This window comes from Cydia fagiglandana, chromosome 22, assembly GCF_963556715.1.
Source record: "Cydia fagiglandana chromosome 22, ilCydFagi1.1, whole genome shotgun sequence".
Lineage (NCBI taxonomy): Eukaryota > Metazoa > Arthropoda > Insecta > Lepidoptera > Tortricidae > Cydia > Cydia fagiglandana.
In genome coordinates this window covers 9,078,762-9,100,577 of record NC_085953.1, presented here as the reverse complement: position 1 = coordinate 9,100,577, position 21,816 = coordinate 9,078,762, and the positions used below count along the sequence as shown (strand labels likewise).

The 21,816-nt window shown below is 40.2% G+C and overlaps 1 protein-coding gene across 1 annotated transcript in view; it reads left to right on the top strand.

The window, feature by feature from the left end:
• The window catches only part of LOC134675458 (uncharacterized), a 51,832-nt gene that overhangs the window by 16,912 nt on the left and 13,104 nt on the right, over window positions 1-21,816 (top strand). Inside the window, exons 6-21 of the mRNA XM_063533727.1 lie at window positions 5,779-5,958; window positions 6,839-6,990; window positions 8,665-8,772; window positions 8,946-9,091; window positions 9,787-9,890; window positions 10,557-10,722; window positions 11,038-11,147; window positions 11,604-11,808; window positions 15,534-15,700; window positions 16,555-16,718; window positions 17,572-17,715; window positions 18,523-18,692; window positions 19,059-19,649; window positions 20,362-20,473; window positions 20,789-20,921; window positions 21,492-21,652. Coding sequence (XP_063389797.1) covers window positions 5,779-5,958; window positions 6,839-6,990; window positions 8,665-8,772; window positions 8,946-9,091; window positions 9,787-9,890; window positions 10,557-10,722; window positions 11,038-11,147; window positions 11,604-11,808; window positions 15,534-15,700; window positions 16,555-16,718; window positions 17,572-17,715; window positions 18,523-18,692; window positions 19,059-19,649; window positions 20,362-20,473; window positions 20,789-20,921; window positions 21,492-21,652 — 2,813 coding nt within the window. The remainder of the gene's footprint in view (window positions 1-5,778; window positions 5,959-6,838; window positions 6,991-8,664; window positions 8,773-8,945; window positions 9,092-9,786; window positions 9,891-10,556; window positions 10,723-11,037; window positions 11,148-11,603; window positions 11,809-15,533; window positions 15,701-16,554; window positions 16,719-17,571; window positions 17,716-18,522; window positions 18,693-19,058; window positions 19,650-20,361; window positions 20,474-20,788; window positions 20,922-21,491; window positions 21,653-21,816) is intronic.

Sequence of the window (21,816 nt, the reverse complement as noted above, 5' to 3'; positions counted from 1 at the left end):
CGCTATAACACCTAGAAACGACGACGCCTTAAGGTGGATGTCTAGGGATGGGATGCCGATTATCAGCCAAAAGATGGCGTCACTGTGCACGAATTGTGGATTTTCACTATTTCTCCCAAAATACAAAGTTTCATAAGATGTGTTGATATGTGCGAAAACTATAAAAAATACTACATCCAAATCGAGACATGTTCAACTCAACATTGTCTCATTTCGTTATTACCGGAATCCAACTGCAAAATATTGCAATTTCTTGCATTCACGCACACTTACGTACTTAAAGTCACCTTAAAGTCAGTGTCAAATGTCAGCAGATTCGTAATGTTACAGTAAAGTAACCTAGAGGGCGCAGCGGAGAAATGTTTATTGTTGAAAAAAGATTGGAAATTAAATAATAAATTCTTGTTTGAGCAACGATTAAGAATTACAAGGCATTCAGAAGCAACTAATGTTTTCGACCATCAACTGTCATGTGCTCGTGGCACCCGTAGCCTCTATTTTGAAAAAAATCAGATTGTAGCTAAGATACATGGTTCTGATGGTTCAAACCCCGACAATGCCAGTTTTTTTTTATTTTATAATTTTAGCATTCTCTTTTGAATTATTTTAAGCGTATGTTATTCTTCGAAACTAAACTTACGTGAGTAAAATATTTTCAGTATTTTAATTATTTTTTAATAATATTATGGGAAGATTTATAAAAGTATTTTTATTTTCCGGTTTTCAAAGGATATAAATAATGATTAAAATAATTAAAAAAAAGTCATGCATGAGGCTAATTAGGATCGCGGAATAGGTACATAAGAAGTCAACTATCGACGAAGTATAGCTGGTCAAGCAGATCTTGTCAGTAGAAAAAGGCGGCAAATTTGAAAAATGTAGGCGCGAAGGGATATCGTTCATAGAACATTTGGATTTCGCGCCTTTTTAGGGTTCCGTACCCAAAGGGTAAAACGGGACCCTATTACTAAGACTTCGCTGTCCGTCCGTCCGTCCGTCCGTCCGTCTGTCACCAGGCTGTATCTCACGAACCGTGATAGCTAGACAGTTGAAATTTTCACAGATGATGTATTTCTGTTGCCGCTATAACAACAAATACTAAAAACAGAATAAAATAAAGATTTAAATGGGGCTCCCATACAACAAACGTGATTTTTGACCAAAGTTAAGCAACGTCGGGAGTGGTCAGTACTTGGATGGGTGACCGTTTTTTTTTTGCATTATGGTACGGAACCCTTCGTGCGCGAGTCCGACTCGCACTTGCCCGGTTTTTTTACTGACAAGATTTGCTTGACCAGGTATAAAATAAAAGTTTCCAAATAAAATAAAATAAAAGTTTGAAATGATATACCTACATGAAATAATCAAATACAACACATTTACTTAAAATAAATTTTAAAATAAGGCATATAAAATTACCAAAAAGATGAAACAAATTAAATAAATAAATACAAAAAGAAATGAGTCTTTGTTCGTGGTTTGAACCCTGTCATGCTATTCAACTTGTTAGACTTATACTCAGTAGCTAAAAGCCACTAGACCATTTGACCATAGTAGACTCGGGCGAAAAATGCCTTCTTATTTAAGTAACCCATTACTGTCAAAAATATCAAGTTTGAATTGATTTGAAATATAATTTTTCATTGTCGACTCATTGACATCCAAACGTTGCGAGCATGTTGTACTTTAAACCATTTGGCAACGTCGCACGGGGAATTCTTCTGAAAATGTATGTCCTTTTATATTTTGATATTTATGGATATATGAGGATTCTTCTACTTATGTTGCAAATTGATTAAATTATCGAGAGAAAAATGCTAATGCAAAGAAAACAAGAAATATCCGTTTCATTTCTCATGCTATTGATTCGGTTAAATTGTGTTCTAATGTATGGGGAAGACAAACTAATTATAGCCAGCCTTTTATGAATGTAGTATGATACCATAGGGTATGGTGCTTTACGCACACTAGCGTCCCTTCCCCTCCCCCTGACGCAACCCCCCTTTTTTGCATGAAATATGTCCCGGTTCACAGTTTTTTACATTTTTTGAGGAAAGAATATATTTTAGGAAAAAAGTGTCAATGAAAGAAATAATCCTTAATAAATTCTTAATAAAAAAGGTCATATTGATTTTTTTACATGATGCACATTCATGTATTAGCTTAGCTTGTTAAAATTCGAAATAACATAGTTTTTACTTAGGATTCCAAACTCATTTATTATACACGGTGTAACACGAGGAAACCGAATAATTTTGACAGCGTATTCCTGATCATATTTAGAGACAAAAATGTCCTATAAACTTTTTTGAAATGCGGCTAGTTTCAGAGTTAATACCAATTTAAAAAAATAAAACAAGTTTTTATTGTTACATAGTTCAAAACGCCCTTTTGATGGCGATGTTGTTACTATGGGATTTAGTCTAAATATCCTTATTGATATGTCAAAAAATGACAATTAAGTAACACGTTGCAAAAACTATGTTTTACGAAAAAAAAGTAAAAATCCATGTTAACTGACAAGTTTACCAATAACATTTACTTTTTATGTACATACATATATATTCAAAAAATTAAAAAATGGCGGCCAAGTGCGAGTCGGACTCGCGTTCCAAGGATTCCGTATATTACACAATTTTTAACAATGTATTTTTTATTTTATTTATTTATTTATTTATTTAGATATTTAATTCAGGGAACAAGGCCCATATTACAAATTCCTTACAGACTAACATACATATGTATTTTATAAACTTAAAACTAAACATTATTTATGCGAAACGTGAGTGAAATCTTTAAAAAATCCGTAGGAGTCGGATCAAAAACTGTAATTAAGTCCGACTCACGCTTGACTGTACATTTGTAATAGGTTTTCCTGTCATCTATAGGTATAGACCTATTTTATGTATTTTTTCAAAATTTTAAACCTAGTAGTTTCGGAGATAAAGGGGCAGGGGGGAATAGTCATTTTTTGCCTACTTTCTTGAATAACTTCTAAACTGTTTATTCGAAAATTATAAAAAAATATATATTTGAGATCCTTACAATAAGCTCTTTCATTTGATATGTAACATGATATAGTTTGAAATTTTTTATTTTTTTATTTTTTCATTTACCCCCCAAAAGTGGCCCCCATGTTTAAAATTCATTTGTTTACAAACTTACATATGTGTACCAGATTTCAACTTGATTGGTCCAGTAGTTCCGGAGAAAATCGGCTGTGACAGACGGACAGACAGACAGACGCATGAGTGATCCTATAAGGGTTCCGCTTTTTCGTTTTGAGGTGCGGAACCCTAAAAACAATAAAAAAAATTGTTTTCGGCGAAATTGACCTATACTCATACAAACATTTTTTCCTCCTTTTAATTTGACCTCAGAAATAAAATCTTTCGCATTTCTTATATAAAATGAATATAACCTTTTTTACTAAGAATTTAATAAGGAACTATTTCTTTCATTGACACTTTTATCCTAAAATGTATACATGAGGTCAAAAAAAAGGAAAAGATGTAATATGTGTTTAGGTCAATTTCGCCAAAAAAAAAATTTGTTTGGTTTTTTTTTAATTTTATGAATGAATTTGTATATAAAAATTAAATGCTATTGGTAAACTTGTCACTTAAAATGGTTTTTTTTTCGTAAAACTTAGTTTTTGCAAAGTGTTACTTGTCACTTTTTGACATATCAATAAGGATATTTAGACTAAATCCCATAGTAGCAACATCGCCATCAAAAAGGCGTTTTGAACTATGTAACAATAGAAACTTGTTTTTTTTTATTGGTATTAACTCTGAAACTAGGCGAATTTCAAAAAAGTTTATAGGATATTTTTGTCTCTAAATGTGATTAGGAATACGCTGTTAAAATTATTCGGTTTCCTCATGTTACACCGTGTATAATAAATGAGTTTCGAACCCTAAGTAAAAACTATGTTATTTCGAATTTTGACAAGCTAATACATGATTTAGGTGCATCATATTAAAAAAATGAATATGACCTTTTTTATTAAGAATTTATTAAGGATTATTTCTTTCATTGACACTTTTTTCCTAAAATGTATACTTTCCTCAAAAAATGTAAAAAAACTGTGAACCGGGACATATTTCATGCAAAAAGGGTGGGTTGTGTCAGGGGGAGGGGAAGGGACGCTAGTGTGCGTAAAGCACCATACCCTAAGGTATCATACTACATTCATAAAAGGCTGGCTATAATTAGTTTTTCAAAAAGCACAATTTGACCGAATATATGAAAGAGGGTCATTGTTGTTGTAAAAGGTGTGCAGGAAATGATACGTTTCTGCACTAGAGCAGTTTAGGTTCCAATTCCAAGTACGATTTTATTATTCTTTTTACAATAAGCAATTGAAATTTGGGTATAAATGGATTTGTTATACAATTTCCATTCTGATATTTGACTCCCCATTCCATAAATTACTTTTGGCCAAATTGTTAATTGAAAATACCTACTTTAAAAAAATACCTACTCTCAAAAACATCTACTATAAAAATGTATTTAAAAAAACACATGCATTTTACTTTCCTCGTATGCGAAATGAAAAGTAGAGTGTTTTAACTCGGGTGAAAGGCAGCATTTTTGAAAAAAAACCAGGCAAGTGCGAGTCGGACTCTCGCACGAAGGGTTCCGTACCATAATGCAAAAAAAAAACAAAAAAAAAGCAAAAAAAAAAAACGGTCACCCATCCAAGTACTGACCACTCCCGACGTTGCTTAACTTTGGTCAAAAATCACGTTTGTTGTATGGGAGCCCCATTTAAATCTTTATTTTATTCTGTTTTTAGTATTTGTTGTTATAGCGGCAACAGAAATACATCATCTGTGAAAATTTCAACTGTCTAGCTATCACGGTTCGTGAGATACAGCCTGGTGACAGACGGACGGACGGACGGACGGACGGACAGCGAAGTCTTAGTAATAGGGTCCCGTTTTACCCTTTGGGTACGGAACCCTAAAAATATCATCTACTAATGTTATTGTTATGCACAAGCAGAAGATATTATAGAATCTTGTTTATTTACAAGAAGATGAAATTTTTCTCCACATACCTATATATTTTTGAGAAAAATATAGCTAGGTATTTTAGTTTAAAAATCATTGTTACAATAAATATAGGCTTTTCCAGAGAACATTTACCGAAACGAAAGCAGAATTCACAAGGGTTTTCGGTGGACGACCGTAACGCGAATGATTGTTTGGACTGACCTTTCTATAAATATATAAATGTATTTTATTGTGTAATAATCATAATAATTATTAAGTTATATTAAATCTGGGAATGAAATTATATCAGAAAGGAGGTATACTCGTAACATGCTTTGTGCATTAAATATACCTCCCTCTATTGAGTGAAAATAAAACAAAATACACAGGTAATCTGTGTTGCGGTTTTAAAGTGCCATCTGTTACACCTTTGACAAATTAAAAATGATTACTTGTCAAATGAAGTCGCCATGTTAGAATTACACCGATACTATAAGCATCACTCACACAAACAAGCAATGAGGCAAAATTTTACCAATATTCAAAGGCTTTTTTCTTAATAATTTTAATCAAAATCTAGTATTTTTTTACGTTAAGCGAAGATAGAAATGTATATACTACCCAAACATTACATATACAAGTGAAGAAACCCTATATAATAGGAGCTAGGGTGCCAAGAAAGTTGTATGAAAATCGAGCAAGGAGAACCACCTTAAGGTGTTAAAATGTATTACCTATCCAAGAAAATTAAATCTAACACCATCTTTTACTTTTCCAGAGCCCTTCACGCCATACAAGATCTGGGTGCGAGCATTCTACAGTTTCTCACTAGATGGCGTCAAGTCGTCAGATCTTTTAGAGCGTTTGGGCGACGCGTCGACGCCTTTATACGTCCTCACTGACGTCAAGCCGCCGTCGCCACCGATCATAATGAATCTCACTTGCGACCAGCCCAATGGTAAGAGATATCACTGGTTTTATAGAACTCATTTTCTGTCGAGATAATCTCACTGGACGGCGTCAAGACGTCAGACCTTTTAGAGCGTCTGGGCGACGCGTCGACGCCTTTATACGTCCTCAATAACGTCAAGCCGCCGTCGCCGCCGATCATAATGAACCTGACTTGCGACCAGCCTAAGGGCTGATTTAGGCGGCGCGCGAACTCGCATGCGATTTCAGTTACATTGCGGACTGTTGGTTACGTCCAACTCCACCGACCGATCAAAACCCGCAATGTAATGAAACTAAATCTAAGTCTAAATGAGCCCTAATGGTAAGTGATAAGACGTGTTATCTAGAGACTTTCACTAGAGATTAACCATGTGTAAAATGTATTCAATAACTAAAATATTTTTTTAAGCGAACGCACACAAACTTGATAATAGTCGGTACAGTCGCCATCAGAAATATCGGAGCGGCCAAGGCGCTAACAAATATTTGAACACGCCTCTATTGTCAAGGTGTTAGAGCGCGTGTTCAGATATTGTGATATAAAATTACTTGACATTTTAACTACAAGCTTTTATTTACTTTCACCTGTCCCGTTGTCTGTAATCAAAGCTTGCAAGTTAAATTTGATCCACTTTCCGGTTTCCGATTGAGCTGAAATTTTGCATGCATGTATAAATCGGATGACAATGCAATATTATGGTACCGTCGAGCTGATCTGATGATGGAGACAGGAGGTGGCCACAGGAACTCTGTGATGAAACAATGCAACCTAATTGTGTTAGGGGTTTTTAGAATTGTCTCGATGAGTATTAGAAAAGTACAGTCACCAAAAACTTATTTCCTATATTATCTTGTTTTCATTCAGAATCTTTTTTTTAACATTCCAGGTGTCCTCTACCTCCAATGGCGGCAACCTCTGGAATACAACAACACCTTAGACCAGTACGTGGTGACCTTGCGGAAGATACCGGAGCTGCAGCCCCGGACCAGGCTCAAACTGCCCACCAGCAAGGCCGATATCGAAACTACCATCAGTGTCGTAAGTATCATTTAGAGTACATATGGTAATATTTGTAGACCTCGCGCTTAAACGAGTCCTCGCCTGCGCGGTACGGGGGCGACGGGGCGGGACGACCGAGGGGACTGAGGAAGTGCGGGCGGCGCGCCCTGCCGCCCGCGCCCTCTCGTCGCCCGTCGGCGCCCCCGTACCGCGCAGGCGAGGACTCATTTAAAGGTGGGTCCACACTTGTGACACGATGACGGACCGGACTACGTGGCATCGCTACAGGACATGTTACGCTAAATGTGGACGATCTAGGTTGTGCTGACACGGTCACAAACCGTGTATGATGAAATGAGTGTAGTGTGTGACAGTACCCAGATCTGCGTCCACACTGGCCCCGGCTAGTAGATCGTAACTCCATGCATTGTCCTGCCGTTTATTCTGTGTTCAGTAGTTACTTCCAGTGTTCGGAATGGATTGAATCGTACTGCAGCTCGTGACAATTATTCGCGTAACAAAAAGATGTCCACATTAATGGTACTGACACGTGTTTCTGATACCGTCACGGGATAATGTGTCGGTCATGTCGGACTATGTATTTTTTTAAGTACTTTTCATCAGGAAGTGTCATCTTATTCACTCTTTATATTTATTCATTTTTTAAATTTATTTTACATTAATATTTTTATTATGATTCCAATTGCGTTCCGTTCCATGCATCTGACGTTCTGACATACTACAAAAATCGACACGAAGTCAACCTAAATACAAAAATAAATACAGGAAAATCAGTTATAATACCATTTTCCTGTATATCTTAACAGTGTGTGTTTTCGTAATTCACGGAAGGCCTTAGTAACAATTTTACGTGTTACTCTAGAATGCCATTTGGAATTAAGTCCGGCATTTGTACATTGTTGTATTTTGTGATACATTTTAAATAAATAATACATATTTAGTGTGTAAACATGTAGTTTGGTTGTGGTAAATAGTGTTTTGTAAAATAATATTATATCATGAAGATTAATAGTGTTGTAAATAAACAGTGAGGTACGGTAAAGTCCCTATTGTAAATATGTATTCTTAATGGTATCTAAATAGTTAATTTATATCCTTATTTATGTGACAATAAGCACAGATGCTTAGTATATTTAATGATACAGATGTCTTCTTTGGAGTGAAAATATTTGTGGTGTTTTTTAAAACTACCTAGACATTTTTATAGGGTTTCACAATACACGGATGGGGTCAAATAAAAGCCAATAGAGGACCTTAAATATATAGATTTGGAGGTCAAATCGTATGTCAAAAATTGTATGTTCAGTGAAAGCTAAATTAAATAATATCTTCTATCTTTGGCCCCGTTTGATCCATACTGAAAGCGATACCTATTCATAAAACTTAACGGGCCTGATTTTGTTTAATTATGGTTTATCCATTTCTTACAAATACATAACATAGACATAGACAAACGATTCATAGCTTAGGGCCAGTTGCACCAACCACATCTGACAGACTGATCAACGTCAGCCGGCGCGCCCCGGCGCTTCACTATGAAACTTTCCATACATAAAAATTTAGCGAACTCTTTAACGATACGAACAGTTTGGTGCATCCGACCCTAATTCAGGCCAGTAACGCGTTTATGAATAACGCCCTTAGGGTTTGTTCCCGGTACTGGTATTGTCTATAACGAGGTTCTTTTTGCAGTCTGTGGAGCTGTGGAACGCGACACGCTACGAGGTCAAGATATACGCCGTCACGCTGTCCGTGGCCACGCCTTTGCTTCTAGTCAACGGAACCACATCCGAGCCTAAGGTCAGTGCCAGTACTAATTTAAACTAGTTTTACCACAGCTGAGTTTGTTGTAACGTGATTTTTTTGCCGTTTTTCGCGTAGGTAGTACGGAACCCTTCGTGCGCGAGTCCGACTCGCAATAGTCCGGTTTTTTATTTATATTTATATTTGATCTATAATGTCGTATTTTACAGGAGGTTTCCCCCGAGTGGTGCCAAGTCCACCCCGAGGCTCGAGCGCCGAGCGACCAAATAGAACAATCTACTATGAACGCCGCCATATTAGGTGCGGGCGCCATCGCCCTGCTCGCCTGCGTCGGCGCCGCCCTACTATACTGGAGGCAAGTAACTATAATCTGTCCTCTTTATTCATAAACCTTTACTAAAGTTGACAAGCCGATAATAATCGTTTGTCCCTTTCCATCATACCAATATGGCGGAAAGGAACAAACGATTATTATCGGCTTGTCAACTTTAGTAAACGTTTAAAAGGGGGTTAATCTTTAGGTATTTAAATAAAAGTAAACGAACAATTGATACATTTTCGGGTAGTTATAAAATTTATGGGTTAACCGACCAAATACAAAACCGCCTGGATCAGTCACTGAACGACCTGACTGTAACCTACATTTTTTGATCATCGACAAAGCTTACACCGCGTTGTTTCTTGTACGTTTCACTCTTCTCTTCTTCCTCGCGTTATATCGGCGTTTTGCCACGGCTCATGGGGTCCGCTTGACAACTAATCCCATGATTTGACGTAGGCACTAGTTTTTACGAAAGCGACTGCCATCTGACCTTCCAACCCAGAGGGGAAACGGCCTTATTGGGATTAATCCGGTTTCCTCACGATGTTTTCCTGCACCGAAAAGCGACTGGTAAATATCAAATAATACTTCGTACATAAGTTCCGAAAAACTCATTGATACGAGCCGGGGTTTGAACCCGCGACCTCCGGATTGCAAGTCGCACGCTCTTACCGCGAGGCCACCAGCTCTTTCTTATATGTTTCACGAATGATTATTTTTCTGAACAGGTGCAGATCCCGTCTAAGCAAGTGCATCAGCGCCGCCTACAATTACCTAGAGGAAGGCGGCGAGAGAGCCGCCAGGGCGCCATTAAACTCGTACAAGAAACCTGGTAAGTTGTCAGTCTGATTATTCCTAGAGTTAGACCAAGAAAATTCTGCAGCGATGTTGATAGCCCACGCAGTTAAAACATTTTAAACGTCAAACTTCTATGCAATTATGACGTATAAATATTATTTGCACTGCGTGGGCTATCAAAACCGCTGCAGACTTTTCTTGGCCTAACTCTATCTATAATTGCTGCTAGTTCTACACTATAGGAGCGGTTTTCCGCCTTGGTTTCTCATTTTGACCACAAATAGCGCCGCAAAGCGAGATAGACGATTAAACGATCGTATACTCATACGTATGTCAATTCTAGATAAGTTTTGCAATAGAAAAATATGAAACAAAGAGATGGCCTATCACATATTCTTTTAAAACTATATTTCCATAGACAATGATTCTCATTTAAAAATTGATTTAAATTTTAAAAACGTCGGCGTGGTCTAAGGACGATTTATGAATATATTATACAACATTTTCAATTCATACATACAAAGATTAGATTTTTAGAAGTAGATTTAAAAAGGTAGTAAATATTTTCCGGCCCATCATTGTCTATGAAAATATCGTTTTAAAAAGTACAGGCCACCTCTTTGTTTCATTTCTGTCTATTTCAAAACTTATCGAGTGACCTACATGTAGTCGATCATTCAACTTTCACTACTTCTTACAGTGGTAAACTGTTCCCCACTGCGGCCGGCGGGTTCCCCCACACCGGCGGGGCCGGAGAGTTCAGCCAAACCGCCCCGCATCGGCGGCGCGCAGCATCCCGTAGTGTGCGCCAGAGACTTCCCGAAGCATGTCGCTGCCCTGCACGCGGATGGTGACATTGGATTCAGGTATTGTTGGGGTCCGCTTGACAATTAATCCCAAGAATTGGCGTAGACACTAGTTTTTACGAAAGCGACTGCTATCTGACCTTCCAACCCAGAGGGTAAACTACGCCTCGCGGTTTCCTTACGACATTTTTCTTCACCGAAAAGCGACTGGCAAATATCAAATGATATTTTGTACATAAGTTCCGAAAAACTCATTGGTACGAGTCGGGGTTTGATCCCGCGACCTTCAGATTCAAAGTCGCACGTTCTTACCGCTAGGCCACCAGCGCTGATTTGTTAAAATTAACCATTAAATGACATTATATTTGTTAACAGCAAAGAGTACGAGATAGTGGTTGCGAAGTCTGCCGCGCTCGGTCACACGAGCCACTACAGCCATCGGCCAGAGAACCGGCTCAAGAACCGCTATTTGAACATCACTGCATGTAAGTTATAGAAATGTCGACTATTATTGATTTTATTTCCAAGTATTCTATAATTATATTTTTATTTTTTCCATAGCCCGGATAAAGATCAGGGGAATTTCAGGACCTTCAACTTTAATTCTGGATTGATATGTTCTTGTTAGATCGTCGGTCTATCTCTATGCAGGCTTCGCTCGCTGCGTCATCCGGGTCATGCGACCAGGATATCAATATAAGGCAACGTTTTGGAGATTCTCGGTTTGGTAGACATAGGGCCAGTCGCACCGACCACATTTGACAGACTGATCAACGTCAGCCGGCGCGCCCCGGCGCTTCACTATGAAACTTACATAAAATACATAAAAATTTTGCGAACTCTTTAACGATACGAACAGTTGGGTGCAGGGTTAGTATGGGTATACTAATTTCTCAGATGAAGATTGATCTGTTGTCACAATTTGCATAATTTATCCCCAGATGACCACTCGCGCGTGTGCGTGTCGTCGGGCGCGCGCTGCGGCGCGGCGGGCTGCGCGGGCGCGGCGGCGGCGGCGGCGGCGGCGGCGGCGGCGGCGGCGGCGGGCGGCGCGCAGTGCGGCTACGTCAACGCCAACTTCATCGACGGCATCCGCGACCAGCTCGACGCCAACACCCGGCGGAAGATCGACCGCAAGATACGCAGGTACACCATTAAAGACAACTATAGTGACCGTGCGCGTTGGAGGGTCTGCCGTCTTGTGGCTTTCATCGGAAGCGGAGAGTACAGTCACCTGCACCTCTAGCACAACTGGCCGCGACAGGCGCGAGAAGTGACAGATCGGCGCGACTTGGCGGCTTGTCGCGTGTTGGCAGCACAACTCACACGCGAGAGCCGCGACAAACTCGCGATCAGGTGTCACTGTCAGAAAATGACAACGATCGCGACTTTGAACTAAAATCCGTAGCACAACTGCCTATTTTGAGACAAAATATTCTCTCGTCTTTATGTCAATCCGCGAGTCGAAGTCTACGCGACTTTATAACGCGACTCGCTCTCGCGGGTGGTTTGCTTGTACTTTTTTAACTAAACTCATGATAATTATAACTTAAAAACAAGTTTCATATATTATGTAATAATATAATTTGTATAATTACTTATTGCCCTAAGGAATAAGAAAGTATGGAACAATCACTAAATGCGCTTTACGCACTCTTATATCGATTATGCACGGTTATACCTACAAGTACCACAACACACCCATCATGTTTACAACTTTAATTTCAAACAGCTAGCTTGTAGGTACTCAATTAAGTAAATAGGTACATATGTAGGATTTTTAAATTTCAATTCAGGTTCGTAAATTTGTAAAAGTACATAATCCTAAGACTTCCTTACACAAAACTTTCATCAACCTAACAACGGAGCCCGCTTGCTTGTACATAAACGAAGCCGATGAGGTGGGTAGGTACAAATGTTCAAAACAAACTATCCAACTTATTAAGTAAGCCATAGTCTTGGTAGTAACATTTAGGATCACGGTTAGATGTCTAATTTCAAATTTCAACAATCTTTTACTATTTAGGTACAGTCGACGTCAAAGAGAAATTTACAGCCAAAGTAACAAAAAAATGTTTACACGACCTAAATGCTATGACAATAAAGTCGTGAAAATAATTTTTTGTAACGTTAGTCGTAAAGATCTCTTTGACGTCGACTGTACCGTTTGGAACCTTCCTCGACTTCAACAAAACATACCTACATGTGGCCTGTGCCCGCTGCATCGTACTGTAACAGAATGATGTAATACGTGGCTATAACAGGATCATGTCCGGCTCAAAATCATGCTTTGTATGAAATATTATCAGTCATCACCCACTAAACCATTCCATCCCCTGCCAACACCATACCGTCACGTGACTGGACCGAGCCGACCAACAATATTTTGAAGGAGTCGTTACGCTCATGTCATAGTCTGCGTAGCATAGGTACGGTTATCATAATGGTCTACCATATTGAAACTCCTATAGATCATACCCGTGTTCTAGATGTTTCACTTCACGTTTGACAGGGCCTGATACGATCATGCTATGATACGTTGCTGTCAGCATTAGGTATGAAGTGGGCCTTGGGGAGCTAATCATGGCTTCTAGGAGTTCTAGGTACCTAACTACTTTATTTTTGTTTCTTTTCAGGTAAAAATACAAGAGAAAAAAAAAACAATATTTAAATTAATAGTATATTGCTTTGCCTTATATATTCTTGCAATATTCGACTTTTTATTATTAAACCTAATATATATTAACATCTAGAACCACAATAGAGAAATTGTAAGAATCTTCTTTATTACCCTTGAAAAGTATTTTCTCTCTTCCTTTTTCTTCGACATGCGGCGTAGGACAATTAAATATCACCCTGGAAAGAAAATTGGTTTGTAAACAAAACAATAAAATATGGTCATGACTTCATCGAGGACTATGAAATAAGCTTTTCATATCAATTTGTCAAATCATAAACACTCACACAGTAAACACACATGCCATCCATTATTGGCACAAGAAAAACTATATGAAACTTATTTGAGAATTACCGCGGCAGCTTAGATAGGTACGCCATAACCATTAGGGTTATTATTAATAGTTCACTTCATCGGTGGTGTTCTTAAAGCTAAAGCGCTTCTCACATCTTAGTTAATTTAGAAAAGGGGACAGCTCCGCGTTTGAAATCTACAAGCTTGCCTAATGTGTTTCTTTTCCTGACTCTCCACTTGGGGTCCCGTTGGCACGTTCCTGTTAACAATATTTTCCTTTGGGTGCTGGGATATCAATCGTGTATAGGATAATGCTGAACTTATTCTGAAAAAAAAAACACTATTTACAACAGGAATATGAGAACAAAACCAATAATAATTATTTAATAATTTATAGTTACTTACAAAAATATATTATTTAAAAGGTTTATTAAACAGAAATTTTTAAACAATATATATTTTAAGGAATATTTTCAATATTAAGTGTATAAGGCTCTATTACTTACATTTTTTTCATATTTTTTCCCGTAATTAAATGTTGACAAAATTTGAAAGTTCCTTGACTTTGACAGGAAAAACTTAACCATCGACAAAAAACTAGATTTTTTACCACCAAAGAACGAATGATTTAGCGCATCCCTGGTTTCCGATCCAGTGTTGCCACTTGCAAATATCGATTTGTTTAGACTTTGATTTCGCCGGGTAACACTGACGAGTCGCGCCGCGACTTTGAGTTCTCTACGCGGCTGTTGCAGTCGCGGGTACAAGTTATGCTACGGAAATCGACAGATTTGACAGCCGCGGGAATGGCGACTCGAGTCGCGGTCTAAGTCGCGGATGCAAGATGTGCTAGAGGTGCTGCAATAATATGTGCCTCTTCGGAGGCCGCAAAAATATGTGACACGCTCTTAAGATTTTACTAACAAGATTGTGTCAGATATTTTTGAGGCCTTCGTTGTGTAATATATTATTGCAGGTGACTGTACATTGCCAAAGCAAGTGTGGGAGGCGGGACGGGCTTCCGATTATTCGCGCAAAGTGTAAATGTCAAGTTTTCGTGGTGGCAGACCTTTTAAGTCTTTCAATCACCACATTCCCTGTAGACTAAGGGTCGGTTGCACCAAACTGTTACGAACGTTAAAGAGTTCGCAAAATTTTTATGTATGGAAAGTTTCATAGTAAAGGCGCGGGGCGGGCCGGCTGACGATGATCAGTCTGTCAAATGTGGTTGGTGCAACTGGCAATAAGTAAAGTCCACACGACAAGTGTTAAGGATGACATGGGCATCTAATATTACCAAGCATTGCAGCCAAGACGGGCTCTAACCTCGTGCCGCCCACCATACAAAATTATAGCCAAGGAATCTTATCGTATTTTCAATTAGGTTTAATTTCACTTGTACAAATAATTTTCGAGACAAATGAAATGCTACCTACTTTCTTTTTAATTAAGGTTGACATTCCATCGAAACTAAGTGTACATCCTAATGTACATTGGGCGGCACGAGGCTAAACGACTGGTGAATTAATTGTTTTGACAAATGAGAACGAGTTCAAATATGTTTACATCCATACCGGGCTGATATTTATCCATCATTCTATCACAATATCTATGTCGGCGGCCGATCGTAAAATCAGGCATATCGTGAAATTCCTAGGCATATCGTGAAACGTAAAAAACTTTGACTCGTTCCCTGAGTCGACGGAGCCCCGCTACGCGGGGCTCCTATTTCTGGCCAGTTGGCCCTTCGGGCATCTGAAGCAACCTAACGAACCTACTTACCTATATATTGATTTAATGAGACTATCGTCAAAATGTTACACAGGAACATTACGATCTGCCTGATCTTACGATCGGCCGCCGACATCAATATTAACATTTATTTTAATTTCTCCCTCAGACAACCATCAGTTAAACCCGCCAAGCCGCCGCCCATAGTCGCGGAAGGTATCGAGAGCGCGTTCCTCAACATCGAATTCTCCGGAATCGTGGAGAGCGAGCAGAGCGATAGCGACAGCGAGCGAAGCGATAGCGATCCGGATCTCGACGATGTTTACGTCGACGTTGGTAAGTTAAACACTTCCTACTAGCTGGACTACTACCACAGAGTAAATAGTAGTACTGCCGTACAGAAAGGAAACTTCCTACAAAACCGAAGTTTGACAACGGTTCAGGGTCGAATCATGCTGTCTGTTTCTAATATATGACACTATCCCTTTCGGTTATTCAGGGTTATTAAAAATTCAAGCCATTATCTTATCTGTGGTCGTGCACGCTAAGGGACGCTAAGTTGTGTCAACCCTAATAATTGCTTGGAGCAATACTGAGCCGAGCTGACTCGAGTTTGGCCGAAGTCAGGAGTTTCGCACCCCTGCTATACTACACGCTATTCACTAGACCAACGGTCGGCAACCTTTTAGCAGCCAAGGGCCACATAGCAGTTAACGAAGTGGACGCGGGCCGCACTTTGTTAGTATTTATGACTTTATCAGACATTGCCGTTTGTCAATATTACATACAAAATAGCCAGGGAGGCTCGCGGGCCGCAAGTGAAAGGTTCGCGGGCCGCATGCGGCCCGCTGGCCGCTAGTTTATTCAAGCTTAAAAAAGTACTTAGCTCGTAGCAATCGGCACGGATGTCGTTTTGACAACTTAGCCATAATTAAAAACTATGTCGGTTATAACATTTACACAATTGCACATTATTTCCTTAGTGGTATTCCACCTGTCCAATTTCTTTGTCCAATGTCAGTGCATCTCACTCTCTCAATTCGCAAAATGTGAGACGCAGGACACGTTAGACAATCCTGGTTTGGTTAATCCTATTCAGAAACATTAAGCATTTGGGCGTTTCTTGTAGTCGACTTGCAAGAAATCTTACTTCAGTTTCTTACCAATAAAATACTTGATATTTTCTACAGATGGCGTCCCTACCAGAGTGAAGCTAGAGTGGCTAGTATGGAAGCGGCGCTACATAGCGACTCAAGGCCCCACCCCGCACACGCTCGACGCGTTCTGGCGCATGATCTGGCAACACAAAGTCCACACTGTCGTCATGATTACCAACCTAGTTGAACGAGGGCGGGTGAGTAATTATAGTCCTTGTTACACTGTTATAAGATTGAAGTTAGAGTGGCTGGTATGGAAGCGGCGCTACATAGCGACTCAAGGCCCCACCCCGCACACTCTCGACGCGTTCTGGCGCATGATCTGGCAACACAAAGTCCATATTGTCGTCATGATTACCAACCTAGTTGAACGAAGGCGGATGAGTAATTAATGATAGCCTTGGCGATATAGAATTTAATTTCGCAAATTCAAGTATTTTTAGGGTTCCATACCCAAAGGGTCTGTCCTGTCCGTCTGTCTGTCACCAGGCTCATCCCACTCATCATCTCATGAACCGTGATAGCTAGACAGTTGAAATTTTGCCAAATGATCTATTTCTGTTGCCGCTATAACAACAAATACTAAAAAGTACGGAACCCTCGGTGGGCGAGTTCGACTCGCACTTATCCGGTTTTTTACTACATTTACGCTGATAAAGTTAAGTCATGATCACAAAGTTGGACTGATCTAAATAACTTGATTACAACAATTATAACATCGAATGGCGAGGTTATTAATTTCTTACTATCTTCGAACAGATGCCTCTCTCGATTTGAAAAATTAAATTGGAATTTCCGACTTCAAACTGCGCAATGAGGCGGTTTCTTTTTTGTTAAAGATAATAGATCTGTTATAATGTAATCCTGAAGACAGGCCAAGTCAAGAGCACCCTAAACCGGCGAGCGTGTATGAGGAATGTTATGAAAGTGAACTAAGCGAAAGAGCTATGTCAGGTCCGTCGCAAATGGAAATCCATGGTCTCTGCCTACCCCTCGGGGAAATAGGCGTGATTATATATATGTATGTTATAATGTGTTGTTATTTTCCAGCGTAAATGCGACATGTACTGGCCGGGTGGCGGCCGGGGCAGCTCCGCGGAGTTCGGTGGTGTGCACGTCACATTACTACACGAAGATGTACGCGCCGCCTACACCGTGCGCCATCTGCGGGCGAAGAACAACAACCCGAAATCGGTAAACATTCCTGACAGGCGTAGACAAGTAAAAAAAAAAAAATTTTTTTTTAGCCTATATACGTACCGCACTGCTGAGCACAGGCCTCCTCTCAAGCACAAGAGGGTTTGGGCTATAGTCCCCACGCTAGCCCAATGCGGATTGGGGACTTCACATACACCTTTGAATTTCTTCGCAGATGTATGCAGGTTTCCTCACGATGTTTTCCTTCGCCGAAAAGCTAGTGGTAAATATCAAGTGATATTTCGTACGTAGGTTCCGAAAAACTCATTGGTACGATCCAGGATTTGAACCCGCGACCTCCGGATTGAAAGTCGGGCGTCATATTCACTTGGCCACCACCGCTCTCACTAAAATACAACTACTACTGCGACAATTTCACTTAAATATGGCTTTAAAATCCTGTGAAGAATCGGCGCTATTCATTAGTGTTTGTAGCGTCTGGTAACAAGCAAACAGTTGGAAAAACTGCCGTCTTAACTCACATTTGTAGACGGGTCTAACGCGAAATTTATTCAATTACTTACCTTTATTTACCGACGTTTCGACACAGGTTTCACTGGTCGTGGTCGCGGCTAACTGATGTCCCAGCAAAATTTTAAAACAGAGGCAACTACCCGACGAAAAGTGTACGGAAAAGTTTGGGATAGACATCATATTTTCAAACCACCCACTACTCATAATGTTAATTATTGTCAATAGTTGTTAGTAGTTGTAATTTCCCGTTAAACACTTCTATAAATGTAAGTTAATATGTGTTCAAAACGCGAAAGTTTTAAATGTTAAATTTTATTTTCGTGTCTACAGGATAGCGAGCCAGCAAGTCCAGTGAACGAAGCCGACGCGGCCGGTCGCATTATAGTCCAATACCATTACACAGTATGGCCCGACCACGGCACACCGAGGCACCCGCTGGCTGTGTTGCCTTTTGTAAAGGCCGCCGCCGCCGACCCCGGTACCGTGCTGGTGCATTGCAGGTACTAATACTATAGGCATAAGGTCGAGTTTCACTTGACACAGTATGGCCCGACCACGGCACACCGAGGCACCCACTGGCTGTGTTGCCTTTTGTGAAGGCCGCTGCAGCTGACCCTGGCACCGTGCTAGTGCAATGCAGGTACTAATACTATAGATATAAGGACAAGTTTCACTTGAGACAGTATGGCCCGACCACGGCACACCGAGGCACCCACTGGCTGTGTTACCTTTCGTAAAGGTAGCCGCCGCCTTAGGTAGGTTTTATAATACTATAGATGCATTTTAAACCTTTCAAAACTAGAAATAAAAATGTCTAAGTTTACTCATAGTTCGATATTTTTATAACCTTTATCTCTTATTAACAGTGCGGGCGTCGGACGGACAGGCACGTACATAGTCCTCGACGCGCAACTCAACCAACTCAAGCTCACCGGAACCCTGAGCCCTCTAGGGTTCCTCTGTCGCGCGCGCACCCAACGGAACCACCTCGTCCAAACCGAAGAACAATACGTGTTCGTCCACGACGCGTTGCTCGAACACGTCCGCTCAGGAAACACAGAGGTCGAGTTCGCCAAAGCGAGGGAATATCTAGTCAAACTACTCCAACCCATCTCCGAAGACGAGCTAGCCGTTTTAGACCTTAAACCTACCAAGCAAAAGAGCGTTAATGACTTGACAAATGGAATAGAAAACGGCGAGACGGCCAGCTTGAAATCTAGTAAAGAAGTAAGCGAGAATAATGCGGAAAACGGCAGTCAACTCTCTATAAAGACTGAAGATTTGAACAGTGAGCAAAGCAAGAGTGTTAAAGAGGATGAGGAGAGTAAAGAGGTGATGGTGAATGGGGATGAGAGCGAGGGGGTGTATGATTTGGCGCCGAGGTCGACGGATACGTACAGTAAGAAGATGCAGGCGTATAATAATATGACTGATCAGGAGAAAGAGGAGATGAGGAGGTGAGCCTCTTTCTATTTTTACATTATATTGAAAATTCAGAAATGTTTTAGCGACCACACTAGAATTATACGCAACGTATACAGTAAATAATAAAATAAATAAATAAATAAATATTATTGGACATTTTTACACAAATTGACTAAGCCCCACGGTAAGCTCAAGAAAGCTTGTGTTGTGGGTACTCAGACAACGATATATATAATATATAAATACTTAAATACATGGAAAACAACCATGACTCGGGAACAAATATCTGTATCAAAATACAAATAAATGCCCTTACCAGGATTCGAACCCGGGACCATCTGACAACAAATTCCAAAATTCCGAAATTTGTTGTCCGGGACGACAAGAAATTGTAGAAAATTATTGAGGGCGCCACTTCCTACGTAAATGCTTAAACATGGCAACAATTTGGTATGGAATTTTCTTAGTTCCATTTTATTTAATTTTTAATGTTTTATGTCGCACTATACGTAGTGAACGTGTCTTGTGCATTGCATTTTTATAACAAATTGTTTTCTTAATTAAAAATTCGAATAAGCACATTATCTTTAAAAAAATATTACTGTCCTATAATATTTATTTATTTATATCCATTTTTGTTTTTATTTCACTGGAATAAAGTCTACACTCGTACTAAACATACAATTGTACGGAATCTCACAAAGATGAAAAAAATTAGATTGACTATCTATTCCTTACTTACAGGGCGAATCGAGTGGAAAACTACGCGTTGCTAGAGCGCATGCGGTCTCTGGCGAATCGGAATCAAACGTATCAGGGCCCGCCGCCAGTCAATCTGCTCGAGAAACAGTTCTTGGTAAGTCATATTTGTTGTAAAGGCTTTAACCTTTTGCATTTGATCCACTTCCCGGTTTCCGATTTAACTGAAATTTCGCATGCATGTATAAATCGGATGACAATGCAATATTATGGTACCATCGAGCTGATCTGATGATGGAGACAGGAGGTGGCCATAGACACTCTGTGGCGAAACAACGTAACCTAATTGTGTTAGGGGTTTTTAGAATTGTCTCGATGAGTATTAGTTGTCTGTCGTAAGAAAAGTACAGTCAGCGATAAAAGCTTGTACCAAAAATGAGATTTTTGCCAAAAACTTATTGTTTGTTTACAGTTAATAACGCGGTCGTGCGTGGACGCGTCGGTGTCTGCGCGCGCGCCGCACAACCTGGACAAGAACCGGCCCGGCGCCGCGCTGCCCTCCGACACGGCGCGAGTCATGCTAGTGCCCAAACCAGGGGTAGAAGGTGAGAGAACAAGACACGTATATACTAACTTGGAATTTGCGCGCAGAACAAGAGACCGGAACTATGACCTTGAATCGCCCTTTCTTCAAGATTGTTCTATGGTTGAAAATTGTCCATGGGAATACACCTTAATGTCCGATTGTACCTAAGTGTCTGCGGAAAGAAATAGAGCATATGACCTAGGAAATCTTTGATTTACAGTAATTTTCAATTTGTTTACTTGGTATAATTCCTTTTGATTCTAAGATCTAGTTCAAAATCCGGGTGTTGGACATTGTTTTCCGCGTCGTGCAGCGTAGTTAAGTGCGCAAAGTCCCGCGTAGTCCTAAAGGCATAGGACAAAGTAAAGGAATGACCAGGGTACACGAAAAAAACTAGATAAGTAAGCCAGGCTTACTTATTTTTATGTCGTAAATCTTTAGATCGCCACCCATATAATGTTTGTATTTATGGCGGGATTGTGCATGCTGGCACCGAAACTGCCTATAAAGTTGTCTTTTTAACCGACGTAAAAAACGGAGGAGGTTCTCAAGTCGACGCGTATAACTACATATTCCTCTTTTTCCACAGGAAGCGAATACGTGAACGCGTCATGGGTGTGCGGCCGACGGCGGTTGCGAGAGTTCGCCGTCACGCAACACCCTCCTCCCGATGCCGCGCCCGAACTGTGGCGGTTACTATGGGACCATACGGCCCAGCTGGTCCTACTGCTGCACTCGCCGTCCGACCCGGTAACTGTCTCCTTCTGTCTAGTGTAGTGTGAGAGTGACGCAACACCCGCCCCTCGAGGCCGCGCCCGAACTGTGGCGGTTACTATGGGACCATACGGCCCAGCTGGTCCTACTGCTGCACTCGCCGTCCGACCCGGTAACTGTCTCCTTCTGTCTAGTGTAGT